Here is a 23,083-nt window from a genome sequence, read left to right as displayed (position 1 = left end):
AAATTTTCTAAGTTGCAAATGTTTTGAGCAGGACCAAAAGTGAGTCCGAGCTTTGTTTCGTGTATTTTTGTAAAATAAGTGCAATTATTGCCAATTCTTTTTTAAATCTTTAAAAAGGGGGCAATAAACAATCAACCTACAAAAATACTTGCATTTCAAATCCATAAATTACCTCAGAACTATATAAAAAGTGAAGTAGTCATTCCAGTTGCAAATGTTTTGAGCAGCACTGTATATTGCATTTTGGACCACGGGATATTCCTGAACATTTTCTGAAAATTGTATGAAATTAGGTTCGGTAGTTTTGGAAAAATAATGTTTTGAAAAGAGTGGGCGTTGTCATCAGTTTTCAAGATATCTTCTTCTTTATTTGCCTATTCGATTTTCGAATGTTGGCGACCAAAATGCAAATATAAGATTATTATTACAATAGTTTTATATTATCGTACTTAAATTATTAAATATTGTTTATAATGTCGGCAAAAGTCTCTCTGTTTCTGGCTTCGCTTAGCAGATTTATGACATCACGTATACCGGTCCATTCTTGGATGTTGTTGATCCATAGTAGTTGTTTCCTCCCTCTAGTAGGCCTTCCTTCAATGTTTACACGGATAATACATTGCAGCAGTTTGTATTTCGGATTCCTAATAATGTGGCCCAAGTATGCCGTTTTCCTTCTCTTTATGTTGTTCAGCAGTTCTTTTTCTTTATGTAATCTTCTTAGAACCTCATTATTTGATATGAATTGTGTCCATGATATCTTTAAGATGCGGCGATATGTCCACATCTCAAATGCTTCCAGTTTTTTCATATCTACGGATTTTAAGGTCCATGTTTCCATGCCATACAATAGGACAGACCATACATATGTTTTTATATATCTTATTTTGGTTTTTAAGTTTACATTATGGCTTGTGAAAACTTTTTTATATTTAAAGAATGTGTCTCTGGCCATTTCAATCCTGCAGGCTATTTCTTTAGAAATGTCCCATTCGTCGTTGATTATCGCTCCAAGATATTTAAAACTTTGGACTCTTTCCACATTTATTTCATTAATTTTTAATGGGGCCGCATTAGCATATGAATGATGTTTACTGATGACCATGTATTTCGTTTTTTTGATGTTAATTTTAAGACCGTATTTTTCGCTGCAAGTGGTCAATCTGTTAACCAGTTCTTGAAGTGCTGTCATATTATCGGCTATGAGAGTGGTGTCATCGGCATACCTTATGTTGTTAATGAACGTTCCATTTACATATATTCCTTTCCGGACACCATTTATTGATTCTTGGAATATTCGTTCAGCGTATATGTTGAATAATAGAGGGGACAGGACACAACCTTGTCTAACACCTCTGGAAATATTAATATTTTCGGTCAGTTCACCATTGACGTTGACTTGCGCTGTTTGGTGCCAGTACAATTTTTTTATGCATTCAACCTCCTTCTCTTCTACTCCAATGGACAATAAAATCTCGATCATTTTGTCATGTTGGACCGTGTCAAATGCTTTTTCATAATCAATAAAGCATAGGAACACGTCTTTCTGCGAATTTCGGCATTTTTGAACTAACGCTTGTAAAGCGAATAGAGCTTCGCGGGTTCCCATCCCATCTTTAAACCCAAACTGGCTGGTCCCCATAGCCTTTTCACATTTCATGTAGATTCTGGAGTGAATAATCTTCAGAAATATTTTGAGTGCATGGCTCATTAGGCTAATTAGTCGGTAGTCATTACAGAATTTTGGACGACTTTTTTTAGGGATGGTTATAAAAGTTTATGTGAGCCAATCTTTGGGATATTTACCAGTTTCGTGAACGTAGTTAAAAAGTTTCGTAAGAAGGTTTACGTTATTACCATCAATTAACTTTAACAATTCTGAAAGAATCTCGTCTGGACCGCACGCTTTTTTATCTTTTAATGCCTTTATGGCTGTTTCAACCTCTGTTCTTGTGATAGGTATCCCTGATAATTGTTGGTCTACCCGTCTTTCATAGATTGACCGATTTTCGTCAGTGAAAATGGTTTTTATGTAATTGCTCCATATATTTTTCTGTTCAGTAGTATCCAAGACGGCTTGATTATTTTCATTATATAACACTTTTGGTATTCCTCTGTAGTATATCCCAGCCGCTTCCTTAATGTTTTTGTGAAGATTGAAGTCGTCGTGTAATTGTTCCAGTCGCTCTATTTCCCTGCATTGGTCATTAAGGTATTCATTTTTGGCATGGCGTATATTAATTTGTATTTCCCTGTTTATTTCGTAGTACAATTCGTAATTCGTGTTTTTATATTTTCGCCGTTCTTCCATTAAGTCCAGTATCTGTTTTGTCATCCAATCTTTTTTTTGTGGTTTTCCTGTGTAAGAAAGATTGTTGTCAGCAATTGTTTTAATGACACATTTTATGGATTCCCAAATATTTTCTCCATCTGCACTGTTTACTGGGGTGAGTTCGTTGCTTAAAAGTTGCTTTACATTTGTTCGAACTGTTGGCTCCTCTAGTTTCTGTACATCAATCTTTTTCTTGTGGTTGGCCCGCTTAGCATGTGCAGAAAGTTTAATTCGTAATTTAGACATTAATAAGTTTTGATCCGAAGGCACGTCCGCCCCCGGGTACGTCGAAGTCTTTTTTACGCTTGAGCTGAAGCGTTTATTAATAAGAATATAATCAATCTGATTTCTAATAATATTGTCCTTTCTGTCCAGGGGTGATTTCCATGTATAGAGGCGTCTTGCAGGCAAGATATAACATATTTAAAAAAGTGGGACCACGATATTTTGGCTTCAAATATGTAGCTAGGGTATACTCAACCCCCATTGGCTCCAAAAATTTATGCTGGAACCGATATAATCATAAGCTTTTGCTTATACGTATAGCGTTTAAAAGAAATGCGTGGGGAAGGTACCCCATCTCCTCCGAAATTAATAAAATATACATAACAACGGCAAACATTGAGCTTTTGCTGCAACTTTGATGGATCGGTTCAGTAGTATTGGAGATATAACATTAAAAAAACAGGCGTGATCGGGTCTTTAGGCCCCAAAGAAGTACTACATTGTAGATTATTCCGTAAATTTTTAAACCGATACATGCGCAATTTTTGCAACTATAGCTTTTTTAAAAAATATCGCATAGGGGAGGTACCCCGCCCCCTCTGGAATTCAATAAAATATGTACCCTGTTTTGGGGGTCATCCCTGTACATTTCCCGACAATTTTAGGAAATCGGGTTCAGTAGTTCTTGCAGAAAAACTTTAAATTGAAATGAAAATTGAAAAAAGTGGGTGTGGTAAAATTTTCTTTCCATAAAAACCTATGTTGGGTTATGACGGCATTTGATTTTTATTCATAAAGATATGGCGTTTTTTAAAATATGGTAAAGCGAAGTAGCCCCCGCCCCTTGGAAATTCAAATATATAGCCTATTTCCACCGGAGGCGATCCCTGTACATTCCCTGAAAATTTCAGGAAAATCGGTTCAGTAGTATTGTAGATGTAACATATTTAAAAAAGGGCGTGGTGAAGTCTTTGGATCCTAAAAAAATAGGTAAGGTCGGAGACACAACCACAATTGTCTAGCAAATTCATTTTCAAACCGATACATTCGTAATTATTTTAAAAACAAGTGAGAAAAGGCTATAGTCGGTACTGGGCCGACTATGTGATACCCTACACCACTACCTCTGTGCATAATCTTTTAACTCGAAAACATTTCTTTTAGGGAGATACGAAAGTTTTCACCTATCTGGCTTTTATACCAAATGACTTAAGGCGAACTGAACCAAAATAATTAATATTTAATTTTATATTGGACTACTATCGACATCACCAACATCAATATTCTTCTATCTCTGTGAGAAAATTTCGTGATGATCCGATCAAAATTCCGACCAGCATCACACAACAAAAAACAAGTAAGAACGGCGTTAAGTTCGGCCTGGCCGAACTTGTTTTACCCTCCACCACGAGTTGTAGGGAAATAAAATGGAACAATTAGTTACCTTTCGTTTATGAAGAAGACTAAATACTAAATTTCAGCAATTTCCGTAAAGAAATGTGGCTAATCTTCAAAATACCTAAATTTGGGAGGTACCGTTCTATGAGGGCATTGTCAGAACGTCGATCTATACCTACAAATTTCTGGCGGAAAGTTTTTAGACTCAAAGAAGACTAAATACCACATTTCCGATATTTCGCTAAGATAATACCGAAAATCAAGAGGTACGCTTCTATGGGCGATATAGGAAGACGTGGAACTATACTGATAACTATCTTCGGGAATATTTTATAACCATATGGAAGACTAAATACAAAAATTTTAGTCTTTCGGAGGGATATTGACGTTACAACCTTTAGAATTACGAAAATCAGGAGGTGCTGTTTTATGGGGGCTAAACAAGGGCGTGGACCTGTACCGACAAATTTCTGAGAGAAAGTTTAATACCACCAACGAAGACAAAATACTAAATTTCAGCTATTTCAGTGGGTTATTGTTTCCACAATCTTCAAAATACAGAAAATGGGGATGTACCGTTATACGGAGGCTATATGAAGGCGTGGACCTATACCGACAAATTTTACATGGAAAGGTTTATACCCCCAACGAGGACTAAATACCAAATTTCAACCACACCATTCAAAATACGGAAATCGGAAGGTACTATGGGGGCTATATGAAGGCGTGGGCCTATACCGACAAATTTTATATAAAACGTTTAATACCCCAACTGAAGACCAACTACAAAATTTCAGCCATTTCGGTGGATTGTTGTGGCCACAACCTTCAAAATACCAAAAATCGGGAGGTACCGTACTATGAGGCTATATGAAAGCATGGACCTATTTCGACAAATTTCCGGGGAATGGTTTAGTACCCCCAACGAAGACTAAGTACAAAATTTCAGCCAGTTTGGAGTGTTAATAAGGCTTAGACATTTAAGAATTCCGAAAATCGGGTGGTACCGTTCTATGGCAGCTATATCAAAACGTGGACCGATATAGCCCATTTGCAATAGCAAACATCCTAAGAGTAATAGAAACTTCTATACCAAATTATAAAGCTCCATCTTAAAAATTGCGAGCTGTATCTTGATTTCAACAGACGGACAGACAGACGAACATGGTTGTACCGACTTAGAATTTTACCCTGATCAAGAATATATATACTTTATAGGGTCTCCGATGAATGATTAGCTGTGTTACAAACGGAATGACAAATTTAATTTTACCCTCCATATTATGGTGGAGAGTATAATAAAAGAAATCAAGAACCTCATTTTAAAAGAGTGTCCGATTTCACTCAGAAATGCCCATCGGGATAATGATTTTTGGGGTCTAAATCCATGTTTGGACGATTCCGTTTCAGACAATTTGGAGTCGATTTAGCCATGTCCGTCCGTCTGTCTGTCTGGCTGGTGCGCACGATAACTCCCGAACGGATTATACGATTCGGTCAGAAATTTGACCCTCAAATATTCTACCCAAACTTAGATCAAGTTCGAAGATGGATCATATCGGTCCACTCCTTAGGGTACCACCCCCAGAAAAATTCACCCTCGAAGCGAGGAATCGATTTCGTCTATACTTTGCACGTCCTAATATTTCTACCAGACATAGATCAGGTTCGAATATGGGCTATATCGGTCCAATCCTTCGGATATCTCCTACATAGAAATTCGGAGAAGTGTAGTTTAAGTCCTACTCTCTAATTATTTTGATTTGTTTGTAATAGGTTGTTTTTGAGGCTTCTATTACGACGGTACAAAAATTTTCAAGGGCAAGTCTGTACTTCCTGAGAAAGTGGTCTGTTGCGCACGACATCTTTCGAACCGGTTGCTGCGCTGGACTTAATATAACGAAATAATTTTGCGAATTATAGCTAAAGTTAGAAGATGGTGCTTATCGGTCTACTTCTTTTGGAACGGAGCAACCGATTTGGCACAAACTTTGAATCTCGTAACATTTTGTACAAACTTGTTTTAATTTCGAAAATGTACCCATCGTCCCTCACAAAAGTTCAACATTTTTATTTAAGTACAGGATTTCAAGGATTCTTTGGACATTTTTACAGAAGGTACTCCTTGTGGTCCTGTTTACGGCGATATTGTGTTTGTCGTGTGTATTTCCGTGTTTCCTGGTATAATGTACCAAAATCGCTAAATTATATGGTTACCAACTTAAGTGACTGGTGGGAGCGATATATATATATATATATATATATATATATATATATATATATATATATATATATATATATTATAATTGTTCCACAAAAATCCCATAAGGGACAAGGGAGACTTCTCTCATATCAATGAGTTCACCCCGATTCATATTAGCTCAATGATATGGGACCTACAGTTTATTGCCGAGTCCGAACGGCGTGTCTAAGACACCACTTTTGTAGAGAAGTTTTACATGGCTGAAATACTCAGGAAATGTCGCCAACATTACTGGGGGTATTTTGCCACCGTTGAAAAGTGTTTTGATGTTGCCTGGCCGGGGAATCGAACCCACGACCTTATGTGTGCAAGGCGGGTGTGCATACCATTGCACCACGGTGGCACCCGGTGGAAGCGATGTCTATCGACTACCAAAATAAGATCCACTTTCAAAAAGAACAGTGCGTCCATTCCTCGAAACACCTCCTCAAACTTTTTGGAGATTTAATCCAAATCCATACGTTTGAAAATAGGGCCACAAAATTCTGAAAACCGGTAATGGTTATTAGTAATATTTTGTGCAAACTTAGATCCAGTTTGATATCGGGTCATATTGGTTCGCTATTTCCGGTACCTTAAAAATTGTTCGAACAAGTGCAATATAAGATCATGTCTCGGATCGTTTTACAATATGGAGCAAGTACAACGATACATTCTTTAGAGGCAAGTCCATACTTTCTGTTATAATGTCCTAAGAGGTCTACAAAAACCTGCCGGCACCTAAATGAAAACTAAAATGGCTATTGAACACGTTAATATACGAATTGAGTATGATATCATTTGGCCGAAACTTCACACATTCCATTTTTTTTTTTTCAAAAGTACATCCAGAATGTCTACATCGAGCTACACCTGCTTCAATGCAGTTTAAGGTCTGTTTGAAAATTCCTTTGAAATTTTTATCGATGGTAGTCATTGTGATTCTGATTACAATGACATAATTTTTTCGTGGGGAATTCAGTGCTTTCTGCCACAATGACCCAAAATCTCAAACAAATCCTACATTGATCAACTAATATGGCTGGTTGCCACGATAACTGTCGTAGGGAATGATACCAAAATTAGATCCAGTTCCAAGATGGACTATATGCGTACATTCCTTCAGGTACCTCCTCCGCAAAACTACAATACTATTGCGATTTAATCCAGTTCAGGGTCATTTCTCGGATCGTGTGCTTTAGGATATATCTCTGTTGGTAAAGCTGACTGATATTTATAACTTACACCACATTGTTGTATATGATTTTATGAATTTGTATGTATTATGCAAAAGGAAACGAGACATACAGGTCGCATTTATGGTCCGATAGGAAGATCGCTATTGCTTTTGGTGAAATCGGTTCAGATTTGGATATAGGTCCCATATATTTTGGTCCGATTTGAGGTGTTTAGTGTACTAACCTCGCTTTGTATGTCCAATTTTTGATGAAATTTGAAATGTGTGACGGAATTTGGTCTAGAAAAAAGTTTGCCAAATTATATTGAAATCAGTTATGATTTGGATATAGCTCCCATATATATGTTCGGCCGATTTCATGTTTTTAATGTACCAAACACACAAATTATGGTAAATTTAGATGAAATTTGAAAAATGTCACCGAATATGGACAAGAAACAAGTTTGTTTCTCCTATAATTACATATTCGCCCGAAGTATTTGACTCACAAAACACACTATGTATAACTAATTTTTATGAAATTTAGAAAATGTGACGGGGTTTGGTTTAGAAATAAGCTCGATTTTTTTTTGCAAACGGTATAAATTTGGATATGGACGCAATTGGGTCTAGAAAAAATTTAGCCAAACGTTATTGAAATCGTGGTGGTGTAGGGTAGTAATATATAGTCGGCGCCACCTGATTTTGATGCTTTTCTTAATGGTTTTTTACTTGTTTTGTAAACAACTACCGCGATGCTCTTGAACCAACTTTAAATGCAAGAAGCTTACAACTGGAAAGTTTTTGCGGATTCTGAAACTACAATGTTCAAAGATGAGAAAAATCGAAAAAAAATCACCGTAGCGCGGTCAAAGTTCACATTTTTAGGGTTCTTAGGTTTTCCCGATTTTGCTTGGAAACTGCAAGTCCTATCGAAATTGGATTGGAAAAAATATTATGGCTGTGAAAATTCTCTACAAGTTTGACCTCTATGATATTTTCGTAGGTTTTACCATTTTTGAGATATAGAAGTTCAAATTGGAGTGCACTGACAGTATCGCCTCCTTAGCATGACTGTAATTTCCTAATTTAAAATTATATATCTCAAAAATGATACAACCTAGGAAAAAAATGTGGTAGATCATTTTCACAGCTATACGATTTTCTCCAGTCCAATTTCGATAAGACCTGCCGGTTTCAAGCAAAATCGCGTAAACCTAACAATAAAACCTTAAAATGTGAACTGAACTTCTATATCTCAATAAAAAATGATTTAAAAAATATTAAATTCCAGTGTTTTATTGTTAGGTTTACGCGCTATTTGCTATTTGCGCTATTTTATTAGTGGAAAAAGTGGAAAATTAGTTGTTTTAAAATAATAAAACAGCAACAATGGGATTAAGCCAGACTATTTTGAAAAAACAAAATTGTATTAGCTATCCCAATAAAAACGACGCCACCAATGTTCGATTATTTTTTATTTTTAACTTTTTAGTAAATAAATTTGTTTGACCACTGAGAACAAAATTATAGTCAATTTAGGCCGAAAATGTAGATAAAAACATTAAAATGCCTGAAATCGTGTGGTACCGGTATAAAAAGGCTATACCAAAACCTGGACTTACGTCCATAATTTTTGGTGGGGAAGTTTCTGTACCATTGAGAACTCTAAATGCCAAGTTCCAGACAATTCTGCCTAAAAATGAAGATAAAATCCCTAAAACACTTGAAATCGGGTGGTACAGCTATATGGGGACTATACCAAAACCTGGACCTATGTCAACAATTTTTAGTGGAGAAGTTTCTGTACCATTGTTGACTCCAAATGCCAAGTTACTCGTACAGCCAATTCGGCCTCAAAATGAAGATAAAATCCTTAAAACACTTGAAATCGGGTCGTTCGCTATGCTAAAACCTGGACCTATGTCCAACATTTTTTGTTGGGGAAGTTTCAGTACCATTGGGAACCCCAAATGCCAAATTATAGCCTATTCGAGTTAAAAATGATGATAAAATCCTCATAATACCTGAAACCGGGTCGTTCCGCTATATGGAGGCTATACCAAAACCTGGATCTATGTTCACAATTTTTGGTGGGGAAATGTCTGTATCATTGGGAATCTCAAATGCCAAATGACAGCTAATTCGGGCTAAAAATGAGGATAAAATCCTCAAAATACCTGAAACCGGGTGGTACCGCTATATGGGGGCTATAGGAAAAAATGGGCCCATATTCATGTATTGTCATCCAAATCTGAAAGGTGTGCAACGTTTCAGTTCGATTGGTTAAATGAGTTAACAGATTTGAACTTAACGGACACCTAAACAAGTTAAATAAAACGCTGTAAAAATGGTAAAACCTAGAAACAAATCATAAATGTCAATCCTTTAAAGAATTTTCACAGCTACAATATATTTTTAACAGAACTTGCGGTTTCCAAGTAAAATCTAATTTAAACCTAAAAATGTGAACTTTGACAGCGATTTATTTAAAAATCCCTCCAGCGATTTTTTTCTTGTTTTTGGATTTTTCTCATTTATAAACATTGCTTTTTCAGAATCCGCAAAAACATCCCAGATGTAAGCGGTTTTTATTAAAGATAGTTAAGTCGAACGACATTGTTTTATAAGGAGGCGATACAATCAGTGCATTGTCCCAATTTGAACTTCTATATCTCAAAAATGGTATACCCTACGAAAATATCATAAAGGTCAATTTTGCAGAGAATTTTCACAGCCACAATATTTTCTCCAATCCAATTCTGATAGAACTTGCGGTTTCCAAGCAAAACTGTGAAAACCTAAAAAACACCCAAAAAATGTGAACTTTGACCGCGGTTTGTTTAAAAGCGCTCCGCCGATTTTTTGTTTTTTTTTTTTTTTTTGATTTTCTTCATCTATAAACATTGTAGTTTCAGAATTCGAAAAAACATCCCAGGTGTGAGCTCCTTTCATTTAAAGTTGGTTTAAGAGCACCGTGCTACAACTATGTATGTACAACTTACCTTCTCTTGAGTCGATTCATCAACACCACTGTCATTGTCACCCTCTGAAATGCAGAAAAACGAAATATTTTTAGTAATTTAAAACAAATCGAAAGAACTATTTTTTAATTTTTTTTTTTTTTTTTGAAATGGCTTTAGATTTTCGTATTAATAACAAATTCTTCTTTTCTTACTCGATATTGAACCTGTCACCTCTTCACTTAGCGATTTCGAAATACTGGTATCATTAGCTAATGAATCGGGTGAAACTAATGATAAATCGCTGGTCTTAATCATAGAGGCTGGTGAATCGTCTTTGAAGGCTGCATCTTCGTCGGCTTCATTTAACGCTGGTCCCATGGGATCATTTTTGAGTGGTAACGTTTTTTGCGGAGTAACTGCTTGACCCATTATCACATCATCATCGTCATTGGTCGATAGAGAGGAAGGTGGTCTTTGCGGCTGTTGTTGTTGAGACTGCTGCTGCTGTTGTTGTTGTGGCCCAGACGGTCGTGTTTGAGGTTGTTGCTGTTGCGATGGTTGTGAACCCCCTGGCGCTCCTGGTGGTCGATTAAATGGCGGTCGTGTAGCAGCTTGATTACCGGGAAATGGATTTGGTGGTCGCGTAGATGGCTGTTGTTGCTGCCCAGGCACCTGGGGTGGCCATGGAAATGCACCTTGTGGTCGTGGCCCACCCTGACCCGTAGGACTTTGTGGACCCCCACTATTTGGTGGCGGCGGTCTTGTTTGAGGGTTCTGTGGTGGGCCACCTGGTCTCGGTGGTGATGGTACACCAGGACTTCCCATTAATAGATTTCCTCGGCTATCCATTGTACGTAAGGGTGGTGGTACACCCGGACGTATACCAGTACCTGGGCCTCCGGACATAGGTGGACCGCCAGGTCGCGGTGGACCACCCATGGGTCTGGGTGGCATTCCTCCTGGGAATGGTGGTCTTGGTGGACCAGCTGGTCTCATCTGCATTAAAAGAGGTGGTCTTGTATTATTCTTCTCCATTTTCTAAATGCCGACTTTAAGCTACTGGTGCAGGTGATTGCAGTTTTAAGTGTGGAGACATTTTGTTGAGCCAAATGTCTAATAAGGTGCAAGAACTGGTGGTGCATGTAAACCGAAAGTGAAACTTTTTTGTGGATTAATTTGGTAGTTAATGGACATTTTGATGGTTGTCAAATAAATCTATGATTTGCATATCGAGTGAACAAAATATTTTTATTGATATTAAATGGAATACAGTGAAACGTCGCAATAAGAGTTCCTACGAACTATCTGTTATCAAAAATCTTAAGTAACATTTCTTGACACATTGACAGTTTAGCCAATACCATGTCTTACTGTATAAAGGAATTTATGGCATATCCGTTTACGATTAAGGTATTTTTGTCATGAAATTCCGTTTATCATTGTAACATGATCCGAATTGTCATAAAATTGTGTTACTGTTGTAATTCTTGATGTTGTTATTGTTGTTGTTGTTGTGATTGTTGGCGTTTTTATTGTCCCGCAAAAATATAATTTGCACTGCCAATAAATTATTGATTCAACAAAATGTACCGATGTATGCCATATTTATTTATATTTTGTTTTTCTTTTTCCTTTTTTTGATATTTCCCTCCTTCATTTCATTGTGGTTTAGTGGCCGGATACCACAAACTTTACCAATAAAATGTTTTGATTTTTTTATTGCTGAAAATATTAGATTTCCCAAAGCAATAAACATGGCAAAAAGGGTTAGATTCAATCGGTGCATGGTAGAGGTTTTTTTTTGTGAGTGTGGAATAGTGGTGGTGCTCGAAGGGAGGGAGATTGGAATGTGAACGACATTAAATAGGTCCTAATATTTTTTTCTTTTTTTTTAAATGGTATACAGAAAAGTTATTTTTGACTCTTGATATAAAATTAGAGACTACTAATGACTTCGTTAATTCTACTTTGGAATACTCGTAATCTCATAAAGGCCATTTTAAGTTAAATGTTATTAATTACTCTGCATTAAGGCAATTGTGACCTACTTTCAGGGCCTAAAGTTGTCAGCTATCCCAATTTCCAATTTGTGGAATTTTATTTTCATGGCGAATATCTCTGCTTCTGTTGGACGTATTCCAAAAGTAAAAACTGACAATAGAAGTAGATTATCTGTACTTTAAATCAATACCAAATGTGTTTGTGAGGATGGTCTTTAAAATTTGTCAGACTTGTTCAAATGTCCCCAGTCGACGCCGGGATAATTCAAGGAAATCTGGTCTGAAATTAACGGTGGGAATAATCACGGGTCACAGTAGAATAATATCAATGTCCTGCAATGTCCAGAGTGACAATCCTGTACAGGTTATGCGAAGATGAAGAGGAAGCAGAAACAATCGAACAATCGCTGTCCAATGCCCACGACGCGTGACACGGAATCATGAGTGAACACACGATCTAATCTCTGACAACTTTCTGCCAAACCGAGTCAACAACAGGGTCTAAAATGGCTTCAGCGAGAACAAAATAGTGTACCATTAAATAGAAGCCTCTACTCTATAGAAGCCTCCTACGCAGGTGTTCTATTCTATAGAAGCCTCCTACGGAGGTATTCTATTCTATAGAAGCCTCCTACGGAGGTCTTCTATTCTATAGAAGCCTCCTACGGAGGTCTTCTATTCTATAGAAGCCTCATACGGAGGTCTTCTATTCTATTGAAGCCTCCTACGGAGGTCTTCTATTCTATAGAAGACTCCTACGCGGAGGTCTTCTATTCTATAGAAGACTCCTACGCGGAGGTCTTCTATTCTATAGAAGACTCCTACGCGGAGGTCTTCTATTCTATAGAAGCCTCCTACGGAGGTCTTCTATTCTATAGAAGCCTCCTACGGAGGTCTTTCTTCTATTGTATAGAAACCTCTATAGAAACTTCCTACGGAGGTTTTCTACTTTAAATAATCCACCTATGGAGGCCTTTTACTTATAGGATTTTCCCACGGAGCTATTCTATTCCATGGAGGCCTCCTGTTTTATTCTATAGAAGCCTCCTAAGTGTGTCATCTATTTTAAAGAAACGTCATTAAATTAGAGTACCTCTATAGGATGTTTCTTAAATAATAAGACCTCCGTATAAGGATGCATTAAAGGAAAGATACGCTTCTATGGAATCCCTCTACAGAGGTTTTCTATTCTTTAAAAAATAACGCATGTCTTCTATTTTAAAGAATCTTCTTACGGTGGTCTTCTATTTTATAGAAGCCCCTATTTTCTAGAATCCTTTTATGGAGGCCTTCTACTTATACGATTCTCCTATGGAGGTCTCCCATTTTATAGAAGTCATGTGCAGGATAGAACAAATCCTTAAGAGTTCTTCTATTCTTTAAAAAATTACGGAGGTCGTCTATTCTATAGAAGCTTCCTACGGAGGTCATCTATTCTATAGAAGCCTCCCACGGAGGTCTTCTATTTTATAGAAGCCTCCCACGGAGGTCTTCTATTTTATAGAAGCCTCCCACGGAGGTCTTCTATTCTATAGAAGCCTCCCACGGAGATCTTCTATTCTATAGAAGAATCCCACGGAGGTCTTCTATTCTATAGAAGAATCCCACGGAGGTCTTCTATTCTATAGAAGCCTCCCACGGAGGTCTTCTATACTATAGAAGCTTCCCACGGGGGTCTTCTATTCTATAGAAGCCTCCTACGGAGGTCTTCTATTCTATAGAAGCCTGCTACGGAGGTCTTCTATTCTATAGAAGCCTCCTACGGAGGTCTTCTATTCTATAGAAGCCTCCTACGGAGGTCTTCTATTCTATAGAAGCCTGCTACGGAGGTCTTCTATTCTATAGAAGCCTCCTACGGAGGTCTTCTATTCTATAGAAGCCTCCTACATAGGTCTTTCTTCTATTGTATAGAAACCTCTATAGAAACTTCCTACGGAGGTTTTCTACTTATAGGATTTTCCCACGGAGCTATTCTATTCCAGCGAGAACAAAATAGTGTACCATTAAATAGAAGCCTCTACTCTATAGAAGCCTCCTACGCAGGTGTTCTATTCTATAGAAGCCTCCTACGGAGGTCTTCTATTCTATAGAAGCCTTCTACGGAGGTCTTCTATTCTATAGAAGCCTTCTACGGAGGTGTGCTATTCTATGGGAGCCTTCTGCGGAGGCTCTTATGGAGGTCTTCTATTCTATAGAAGTCTGTTATGGATGTTTTATATTCTGCAGAAGTCTCCTTTCGATTTCTACTATTACATGCAAGTCTTCTATTCTATAGAAGCCTCCTACGCAAGTCTTTCATGGAGAAGCTTCTATATTTAGAAGCCTCTCAAGGAGCTCTTCTGTTTGTTGGAAGCCTTCCAAGGAGTTCTTTTATTCTATCCTATCTATAGAAGCCTCCTAAGGAGGTCCTCTATTCTATAGAATCCTCCTATGGAGGTCTTCTTTTCTATGGAAGCCTTCTGCGGAGGCTCCTATTGAGGTCTTTTATTCTATAGAAGCCTCCTACGGAGGCCTTCTATTCTTTAAAAGCCTCTTACGGAGGTATTCTATAGAAGATTCCTACAGAGGTGTTCTATTCTATAGAAGCTTCCTGTGGAGCTTTTCAATTCTATAGAAGGCACCTATTGTGGTTTTCTATTGTATAGAGGGCACCAACGGAGATGTTATATTTCATACCGAACAACGAAGCGCCAAAGAGAAATATCGGGTGAAGAGGAGAGTGGAGTGGAGAGGCGTATCTTTACAAGGAGGAAGAAAGGGCAGGGAAGACGTAAGCGTGAGAAACTCGTTGTGTTCATAAGTCAGAATGAAGTTAAGAGTGTAAAACACCAGACTCAAGGGTATGGTGCAGGCACATTCCTGAAAAGATGATGAAGGTAACCTTGTAACTGAGATTTTGGATGGAGCATTTCATCAAGCATTTTGTATCGAATATGGGCGGCGATGAAGATACCCCAGAACCAATCCCAAACGACGGCATTGTGTGTTTACCACTTACCCAAACTGAAATCAAGACAGCAGAAGCTGATGGGCTGCCTGCCGAAGTGTTCAAGACCGATAGCGATATACTAAAAAGGAGCGTGCATCAGTTGATTAGCAAAATTGATTAGAAAGTACTGTCGGGCGTATTGAGTGAGCAAGTTAAACCTATAGTCAATGAAATAATCGGGTCATACCAATGCGGTTTTAGACCTGGGAAATCTAGAGTAGGCGAAATCTTCACTTTACGCCACAGCCGCCACATACTCCCTATTTGTCGACTATAAATCCATCTTCTACAACCCAAGAAGGTCAAGGGAGTTTCACTCTATGTCTGAGTTTGGTATCCCTGCAAATTTAATAAGATTATATAGAACAACACTAGCTGACATGGGATCAGTAGGAAAGAACCTCTCCGAGATTTTTAATACCAAGCTAGGTTTCAGATGTCAGCCTATCGTGTGACCTATTTAACATATTGCTAGAAAAGGTCATACGGGATGCAACAGTGTACACAATCAACGATGAAATCAGCACTATATACAAAAAGAAATAATAGGTCGATCAAAACGTGCCGTAACAGCCACCTTCGGAAAAATATAGCAAGTAAAAAAATATCAGTCGGCTTTGCCGACAGAGATATGTAAACTATGTAAATTAAAACTTTCATCTACGGACAAATCGAATACCGGCTACACAACCAAAATCCGTTTCCCCAAAATTATGTATTAGGGGGTTTTCAGAATTTTGTGACCCTTTTTGGATATTTGAAGTTTGCGACAAAAATATGGATTAGGATTCATGCTCAAAAGTGTTGCGAAGGAGGCACTTGAAGGATCGACATAGTCCATTTTCGAAGTGGATCTTATTTTGGGAGCCATTTCATTTCAATAGATAGTGCTCCCTCTAGTCATTTCGTTGGCCACCGTATAACTTAGAGGTTTAGGACCACTGTGACGGGAAACATGGACTTGCTCACGAAAAACATCCCAGCAAAATTTGAAGGAAGGGGTTCCATGCGATGACGTGATTTCATGGCATCTTTTGTATTGGTTCAAACGAATCTTTTCATTAGCATTTGAACCAATGCAAAGGAAGTCGTGAAAGATCGGATCTTTTCATCAGTATTTGAGCCTATTCCATCGATCAAATAAAGGTGAATTTTGTGTTTTTATTTATACACATTTTTCTAAATATATAAGATTAATTATTTTCAATTCGGAGACTCGAAATCACAATCAACGTTGTTAAAACTCTCGTCGTAATGATAATGTCATTGCAAAGGGTTGGTGAAAATGACATGGCAAAGCATTGGTGGAAATGACATGCCAAAGCATTGGTGAAAATGACATGTCAAAGCATTGGTGTAAATGACATGCTTTGGATCCAAAAATGAATAGCATCTTTTGGGGTCCACGCTCATATAAAATTCATCGATGAAGATGCTAAAAAGATGACATGCCAGATCACTTGCACCCATGATTGAATGGCATCCTTGGCATCGAACATTTTGCTGGGGAGGTACCCTTAGGAGAAGACCGATATGGACCATTTTAGAAGTTGAACTAAATATGGTCAAAAAATAAATAATTATATATAAAATTGGGTGCTAACGGCGAGAACGAGAACCAAACCGTTTAATCCGTCGGAGAGTTATAGTGCGCTCCAGTCAGCCGGACAAAAATTTAGACGGACGGCCGGATGTGGCTAAATCAACTCCAAATTGTCTGAAGCTGATTTCGTCTAAACATACTTGGGGTCTAAAACCGTTATTTCGATGAAGCACATTTTAGGTCGTATTAAAGTGTATATACCCTCTTTAGTCTAAAGGCTAAGAGTATTAAAAATAATTAAAGAAATATTGGGGAAAATCAGCACAGAGATAAATATAAAGGAAGAATTGGTAATGTACATATGTAGGAGTCAGCTCGATTCTTGAAATCTGCCTTAAGCAAATAAAACACAGGATAATGTACAAAACTAGCATGGGTTGATACTTGACTTTTGTTTACATATGCATGTATGTGTGTAGTGTAAGGAAGCAGTGATAGGTGTTATAGGATCAGCAATCACATTTTTAAAAATAAAAATCAAATGTTTAATTTGATTAAAAGTGCTTTAAATTTCAAATTTTAAAATAAAAGCAAAAAAAAAGAAGCAATAGATGTTTCAAAATATTTGCAATCATTTCAAACTTACCGCATCTGTATCACCCATTTTTCAATGTTGTTGAATTTAAAGCTGCAATTCAATTACACAGCGGCAAAAGAAAATCGTCGATTTTTTGCCCAAAATGTTGGGATTTTCCCAAACAAATTTTAACAACTGTAATTATTTGTCGAAATTTTGTTAACTATAAACAAAAGAAAACTTGGTTTTTTCGTTTCCAATTAAATAAATTTTTTTTACAATCACAAGGAAGTAAAATTCTGTTGCAGATAAATCGATAAATTTGCTGAATGGCGGCAAAAAGAAGGCAGGAACTTTTTGAAATTTACACAAAATTTAAATCTGATAATTTTCTAAATTTTAATGGCGACACGCAATTTAAACTTTTCGAATTACTTGCTTTGTAAGAAAAAATCACTTTTCTTGTATTTTCATTTTTCATTAAAGAAAATGCAAATCAAATATTTTTTTTGGTGTGTTTAACTTTGTTGAACGCCCAACCACGTGTGAAATGCTGCTCACGACAAAGCTACGAACAAAGTTGGGTGTCGTAGGAAAAACAACGGCGACGGAAACCCCAAAAAAACAGAAGCCACCAATAACAAAGTGAAGTCACTAACTATTCTATTCTGCAGTAACACGTTCTACACCGTTTCATTTGTAAACATTTGGCTAGGCAATATTTGGTGTATGGGTTAAAGAATGAAATGCGTTTTTGTTGGAAGATAAACAACATATCGTAGAATAATATATACGGTTCAAGGTATTTAATGAAACTTTGACACAACATGACATGTTTAAAGTTCACTGACCTATATTTGATGTTTAGTTGGAAATGGTGTAAATGGAGTAAGTATCATTCCAATGCTCCTGTTTATACCAACAGCATTTATACATGCAAGAAGTGTTTCATTTCCGACCCCATTTCTTTAGTATTTGTTTCTATAAAAAAACAAGAACGACAACAGCATGCCACAAATCCATGCACCTAAAAGTAAAAGTTTTTTTGTTGTGTTTTTCTTGTCGTTGTTAAGCAGTTGGTGTCGCATGCCTAACGAAAAATCACCCGCACCCGACAACTATTAGTTTATTAGTTTTACTTTTGAGGTTGCGTTTAATTTTTATTTGTTTTTCATTTCTTTGCGGGGAAAAATTGAATAAAAAAGGATTAAAGGTGGGTAGAAAGAAGCCCAACTTTACCGGTTTCTTTGTAGTCTGTGAGGAAATAAAAACAATTATCATGTCAAACTGCTAAATAAATTCAAATTGAAATAAACGTTTGGCAAATTTTCAAAAAAAAAAAAAAAAAAAAAAACACCAAACACAAACCCATGAAAAGAAATGTTTGTTTAAGCTTTCGGTAACCATGTACGAAGTGATTAACTGCACCATAGATTGTATCGAAAGGTAATGCGGAAGGAAGTTGTCAATTTTGGGTAGTTTCAGAATTAGGGTGTGGAAATCTGAAATATTGGAATGATCCGTTCTGGTGGTTAGTGGATTTATAAGATTTATTATGGGATGATAGAATAGAAGACCTCCGTAGCAGGCTTCTATTGAATAGAAGACCTCCTTAGGAGGCTTCTATTGAATAGAAGACCTCCTTAGGAGGCTTCTATAGAATAAAAGACCTCCTTAGGAGGCTTCTATAGAATAAAAGACCTCCGTAGCAGGCTTCTACTAATTAGAAGACCTCCGTAGGAGGCTTCAATAGAATAGAAGACCTCCGTAGGAGGCTTCAATAGAATAGAACACCTGCGTAGGAGGCTTCTATAGAATAGAAGACCTCCGTAGGAGGCTCTATAGAATAGAAGACCTCCTTAGGAGGCTTCTATAGAATAGAAGACCTCCGTAGGAGGCTTCTATAGAATAGAAGACCTCCGTAGGAGGCTTCAATAGAATAGAAGACCTCCGTAGGAGGCTTCTATAGAATAGAAGACCTCCGTAGGAGGCTTCTATAGAATAGAAGATCTCCGTAGGAGGCTTCTATAGAATAGAAGACCTCCGTAGGAGGCTTCTATAGAATAGAAGACTTCCGTTGGAGGCATCTATAGAATAGAGGATCTCCGTAGGAGGCTTCTATAAAATAGATGACCTCCGTAGGAGGCTTCTATAGAATAAAAGACCTCCGTAGGAGGCTTCTATAGAATAAAAGACCTCCGTAGGAGGCTTCTATAGAATAAAAGACCTCCGTAGGAGGCTTCTTTAGAATAGAAGACCTCCGGAGGAGGCTTCTGTAGAATAGAAGACCTCCGCAGGAGGCTTCTTTAGAATAGAAGACCTCCGTAGGAGGCTTCTATAGAATAGAAGACCTCCGTAGGAGGCTTCTATAGAATAGAAGACCTCCGTAGGAGGCTTCTATAGAATAGAAGACCTCCGTAGGAGGCTTCTATAGAATAGAAGACCTCCGTAGGAGGCTTCTATAGAATAGAAGACCTCCGTAGGAGGCTTCTATAGAATAGAAGACCTCCGTAGGAGGCTTCTATAGAATAGAAGACCTCCGTAGGAGGCTTCTATAGAATAGAAGATCTCCGTAGGAGGCTTCTATAGAATAGAAGATCTCCGTAGAAGGCTTCTATAGGAGGCTTCTATAGAATAGAAGACCTCCGTAGGAGGCTTCTATAGAATAGAAGACCTCCGTAGGAGGCTCCTATAGAATAGAAGATCTCCGTAGAAGGCTTCTATAGGAGACTTCTATAGAATAGAAGACCTCCGTAGAAGGCTTCTATAGAATAGAAGATCTCCGTAGGAGGCTTCTATAGAATAGAAGATCTCCGTAGGAGGCTTCTATAGAATAGAAGATCTCCGTAGGAGGCTTCTATAGAATAGAAGATCTCCGTAGGAGGCTTCTATAGAATAGAAGGCTTCTATAAAATAGAAGACCTCCGTAGGAGGCTTCTATAGAATAGAAGACCTCCGTAGGAGGCTTCTATAGAATAGAAGATCTCCGTAGAAGGCTTCTATAGGAGGCTTCTATAGAATAGAAGACCTCCGTAGAAGGCTTCTATAGAATAGAAGATCTCCGTAGGAGGCTTCTATAGAATAGAAGATCTCCGTAGAAGGCTTCTATAGAATAGAAGACCTCCGTAGGAGGCTTCTATAGAATAGAAGACCTCCGTAGGAGGCTTCTATAGAATAGAAGACCTCCGTAGGAGGCTTCTATAGAATAGAAGACCTCCGTAGGAGGCTTCTATAGAATAGAAGACCTCCGTAGGAGGCTTCTATAGAATAGAAGACCTCCGTAGGAGGCTTCTATAGAATAGAAGACCTACGTAGGAGGCTTCTATAGAATAGAAGACCTCCGTAGGAGGCTTCTATAGAATAGAAGACCTCCGTAGGAGGCTTCTATAGAATAGTAGAGGCTTCTATAGAATAGTAGGCTTCTATAAAATAGAAGGCCTCCGTAGGAGGCTTCTGCAGAATGGAAGACCTCCGTAGGAGACTTCTATAGAATAGAGGACCTCCGTAGGAGGCTTCTGAACGACATAAAAGTTATTGTAGGCGACTTTAATGCTAAAATTGGAAAGGAGAATATTTTTAGTTCAATATTCGGGAACAAAAATAAAAAAATCGCCGGAGGGCCTTTTATATAAATTTCAGTCAAATTTCACATTTTTAGGATTTTTCTAGGTTTTCATTTAGCTTGAGAAAGCAAAGTCTTATCGAAATGGGACTGGAGAAAATCGTATAGCTGTAAAAACTGTCTACAAGATTGTTATAATTTACAGAAGATTGGTTTTTGTAATTTTTTCCTAGGTAAATATTTGAGATACATAAGTTTAAGTTGGGAAATAACTGTCATGACATTGTTTTGTAAGGAGGCGATACAGTCAGTGCATTGACCCAATTTGAACTCCTATATCTCAAAAACCGTAAAATCCAGAGTTGGGTCATCTAGTTCCTAGTTCCTGGTACTAGTTCCAAAGCGTATGAGTAACATCATTAAATATAACGTGTGATAGTAAGTATACGCAGTTTGTTCAAAGAAAAAAGGTGGGCCATTGGAACTGCGAAGTGAACGAGATAGTTCCATATAGTTCCTTTGGCACAACTCTAGTAAAATCTACTAAAATATCGTAAGGGTCACTGCTACACATTTACTTTAGTCCCATTTCCATAAGATTTGCGGTTTCCAAGCAAAATCGTGAAAACATAAAAAACGTTACGTGGTTACGATCGTTACGAGGAGCAAATATAGACTCGGACCACCACATTGGTGCAACAATGGTACGTATCCTATTAAACGTAGCAAATAAGGTACGTACGGACACAACACGGAAGATGGATATCGATAATCTGAAATCACAACAGATAGCCGCAGCATATACCTATCAACTAGCCCAATTGCTTAATCAATGCACTCCTTGTTCCTTGCTTCAATTAGTTAGCACCGTCAAGCAGCAAGAACGCGTACGGGTATGTCCCGTCCCAAGCATGGAGATAAGATTATGTGTCCAAAATATACGGGCAAAAGTGTGTTCACTAGTGTCCGCTATATTGTGCAAAAGACTAAAGCAAATAATTGCGTCTTTAGATCGACATTTACCACCATTTTGTCGATTATAAAGTAGCCTTCCCCGTAAAGCTCATTCGGCAATGTAAATAAATATTCAAGAACATATCCGAACAGATCAGTAGCAAAAGAGACAAGGAGACAACCTTTCGTGTGATCACTTCAACATCCTGCTGGAAAAGGCTATACAAGATGCAAACGTCAAAAAAATTGCACAGTATAAAACAATAGCCACTAATAGCTTATGCTGACGGCATTGACATCATGGGTCGATCAATAAAAGAAGTAACTGAGTCCTTCAAGCAGGTCGAGGGAGAATCTGCTAAAGTGGGGCTTTTATACAAATAAATGTCATGTACGACGTTTTCAACTTTTTGATGATCGAACAAATTGTCATATGGATCCTATCCGATTACAGCAGTGGATTTTTACATAACACCTTCTTTCCTGAAGCTTCTATTGTTTGTCTTTATTGGCCTACTATCGTACGTATACTTAATATAAATTATAAAAATATAACTCATACATTTCTTTGACGTAGCATTTTACATATCCTTATCCACAAATAAAGGTGAAACTTTTTTTAAAGTGAACTAAATGTGCTATAACAATAATTTATTGGTAGCTTTGTAGCCAGGGAGATATACCTAATTTTACATTGAAATGGATTTGCCTTTTGAAAATTATTTGTTGTGCCCATGACCAGGGGTAAGCACTGAGTGTTCACCATAATAAGTATTACAACACTTTACCCAATGAGTTTACCAGATATAGCAACACAAATGGAAGAGAACAATTCGAATTTGCATTTGGTCATAATTTTGATAGTTGCCACCAAGCACTCGTCTAAGAAAGGATATGGTTTATGGCAACTCATTTACATGCCATCGCCATTTTAAAATTACCATTATTTTAAACTAATGTAACAACTCGTTTAAAAGCATTGTCTGATGGTGGTTTAACCCCCTAGCAGCAGTTAGTTTCTGAATACACTTTATTCCTCTCAATTGGAAAGGTATGTTGAAAACACTTTGGTTTTTATGTTTGTTTTCAATTGCAGTTTTCAAGAAAATGCTTTCTGC

The 23,083-nt window shown here is 37.5% G+C and overlaps 1 protein-coding gene across 41 annotated transcripts in view; it reads right to left on the bottom strand.

Annotated features, from left to right (window-relative positions):
• Positions 1 to 23,083, bottom strand: part of tau (microtubule-associated protein tau) — a 260,510-nt gene that overhangs the window by 71,660 nt on the left and 165,767 nt on the right. For 23 of the 41 annotated variants that reach the window (XM_073959822.1, XM_073959824.1, XM_073959808.1 and 20 more), the window contains exon 3: positions 10,380 to 10,423. In XM_073959822.1, coding sequence (XP_073815923.1) covers positions 10,380 to 10,423 — 44 coding nt within the window. Of the gene's footprint in view, positions 1 to 10,379; positions 10,424 to 10,552; positions 11,337 to 17,518; positions 17,690 to 23,083 lie in introns of all 41 variants that reach the window. The other 18 variants (XM_073959790.1, XM_073959794.1, XM_073959797.1 and 15 more) reach the window with 3 other exon arrangements.

Source organism: Musca autumnalis, unplaced genomic scaffold (genome assembly GCF_047663935.1).
Source record: "Musca autumnalis isolate F117 unplaced genomic scaffold, ASM4766393v1 scaffold_1, whole genome shotgun sequence".
Classification (NCBI taxonomy): Eukaryota; Metazoa; Arthropoda; class Insecta; order Diptera; family Muscidae; genus Musca; species Musca autumnalis.
Note: the sequence above shows the minus strand (reverse complement) of the source record. Positions and strands in the feature narration are given on the sequence as shown.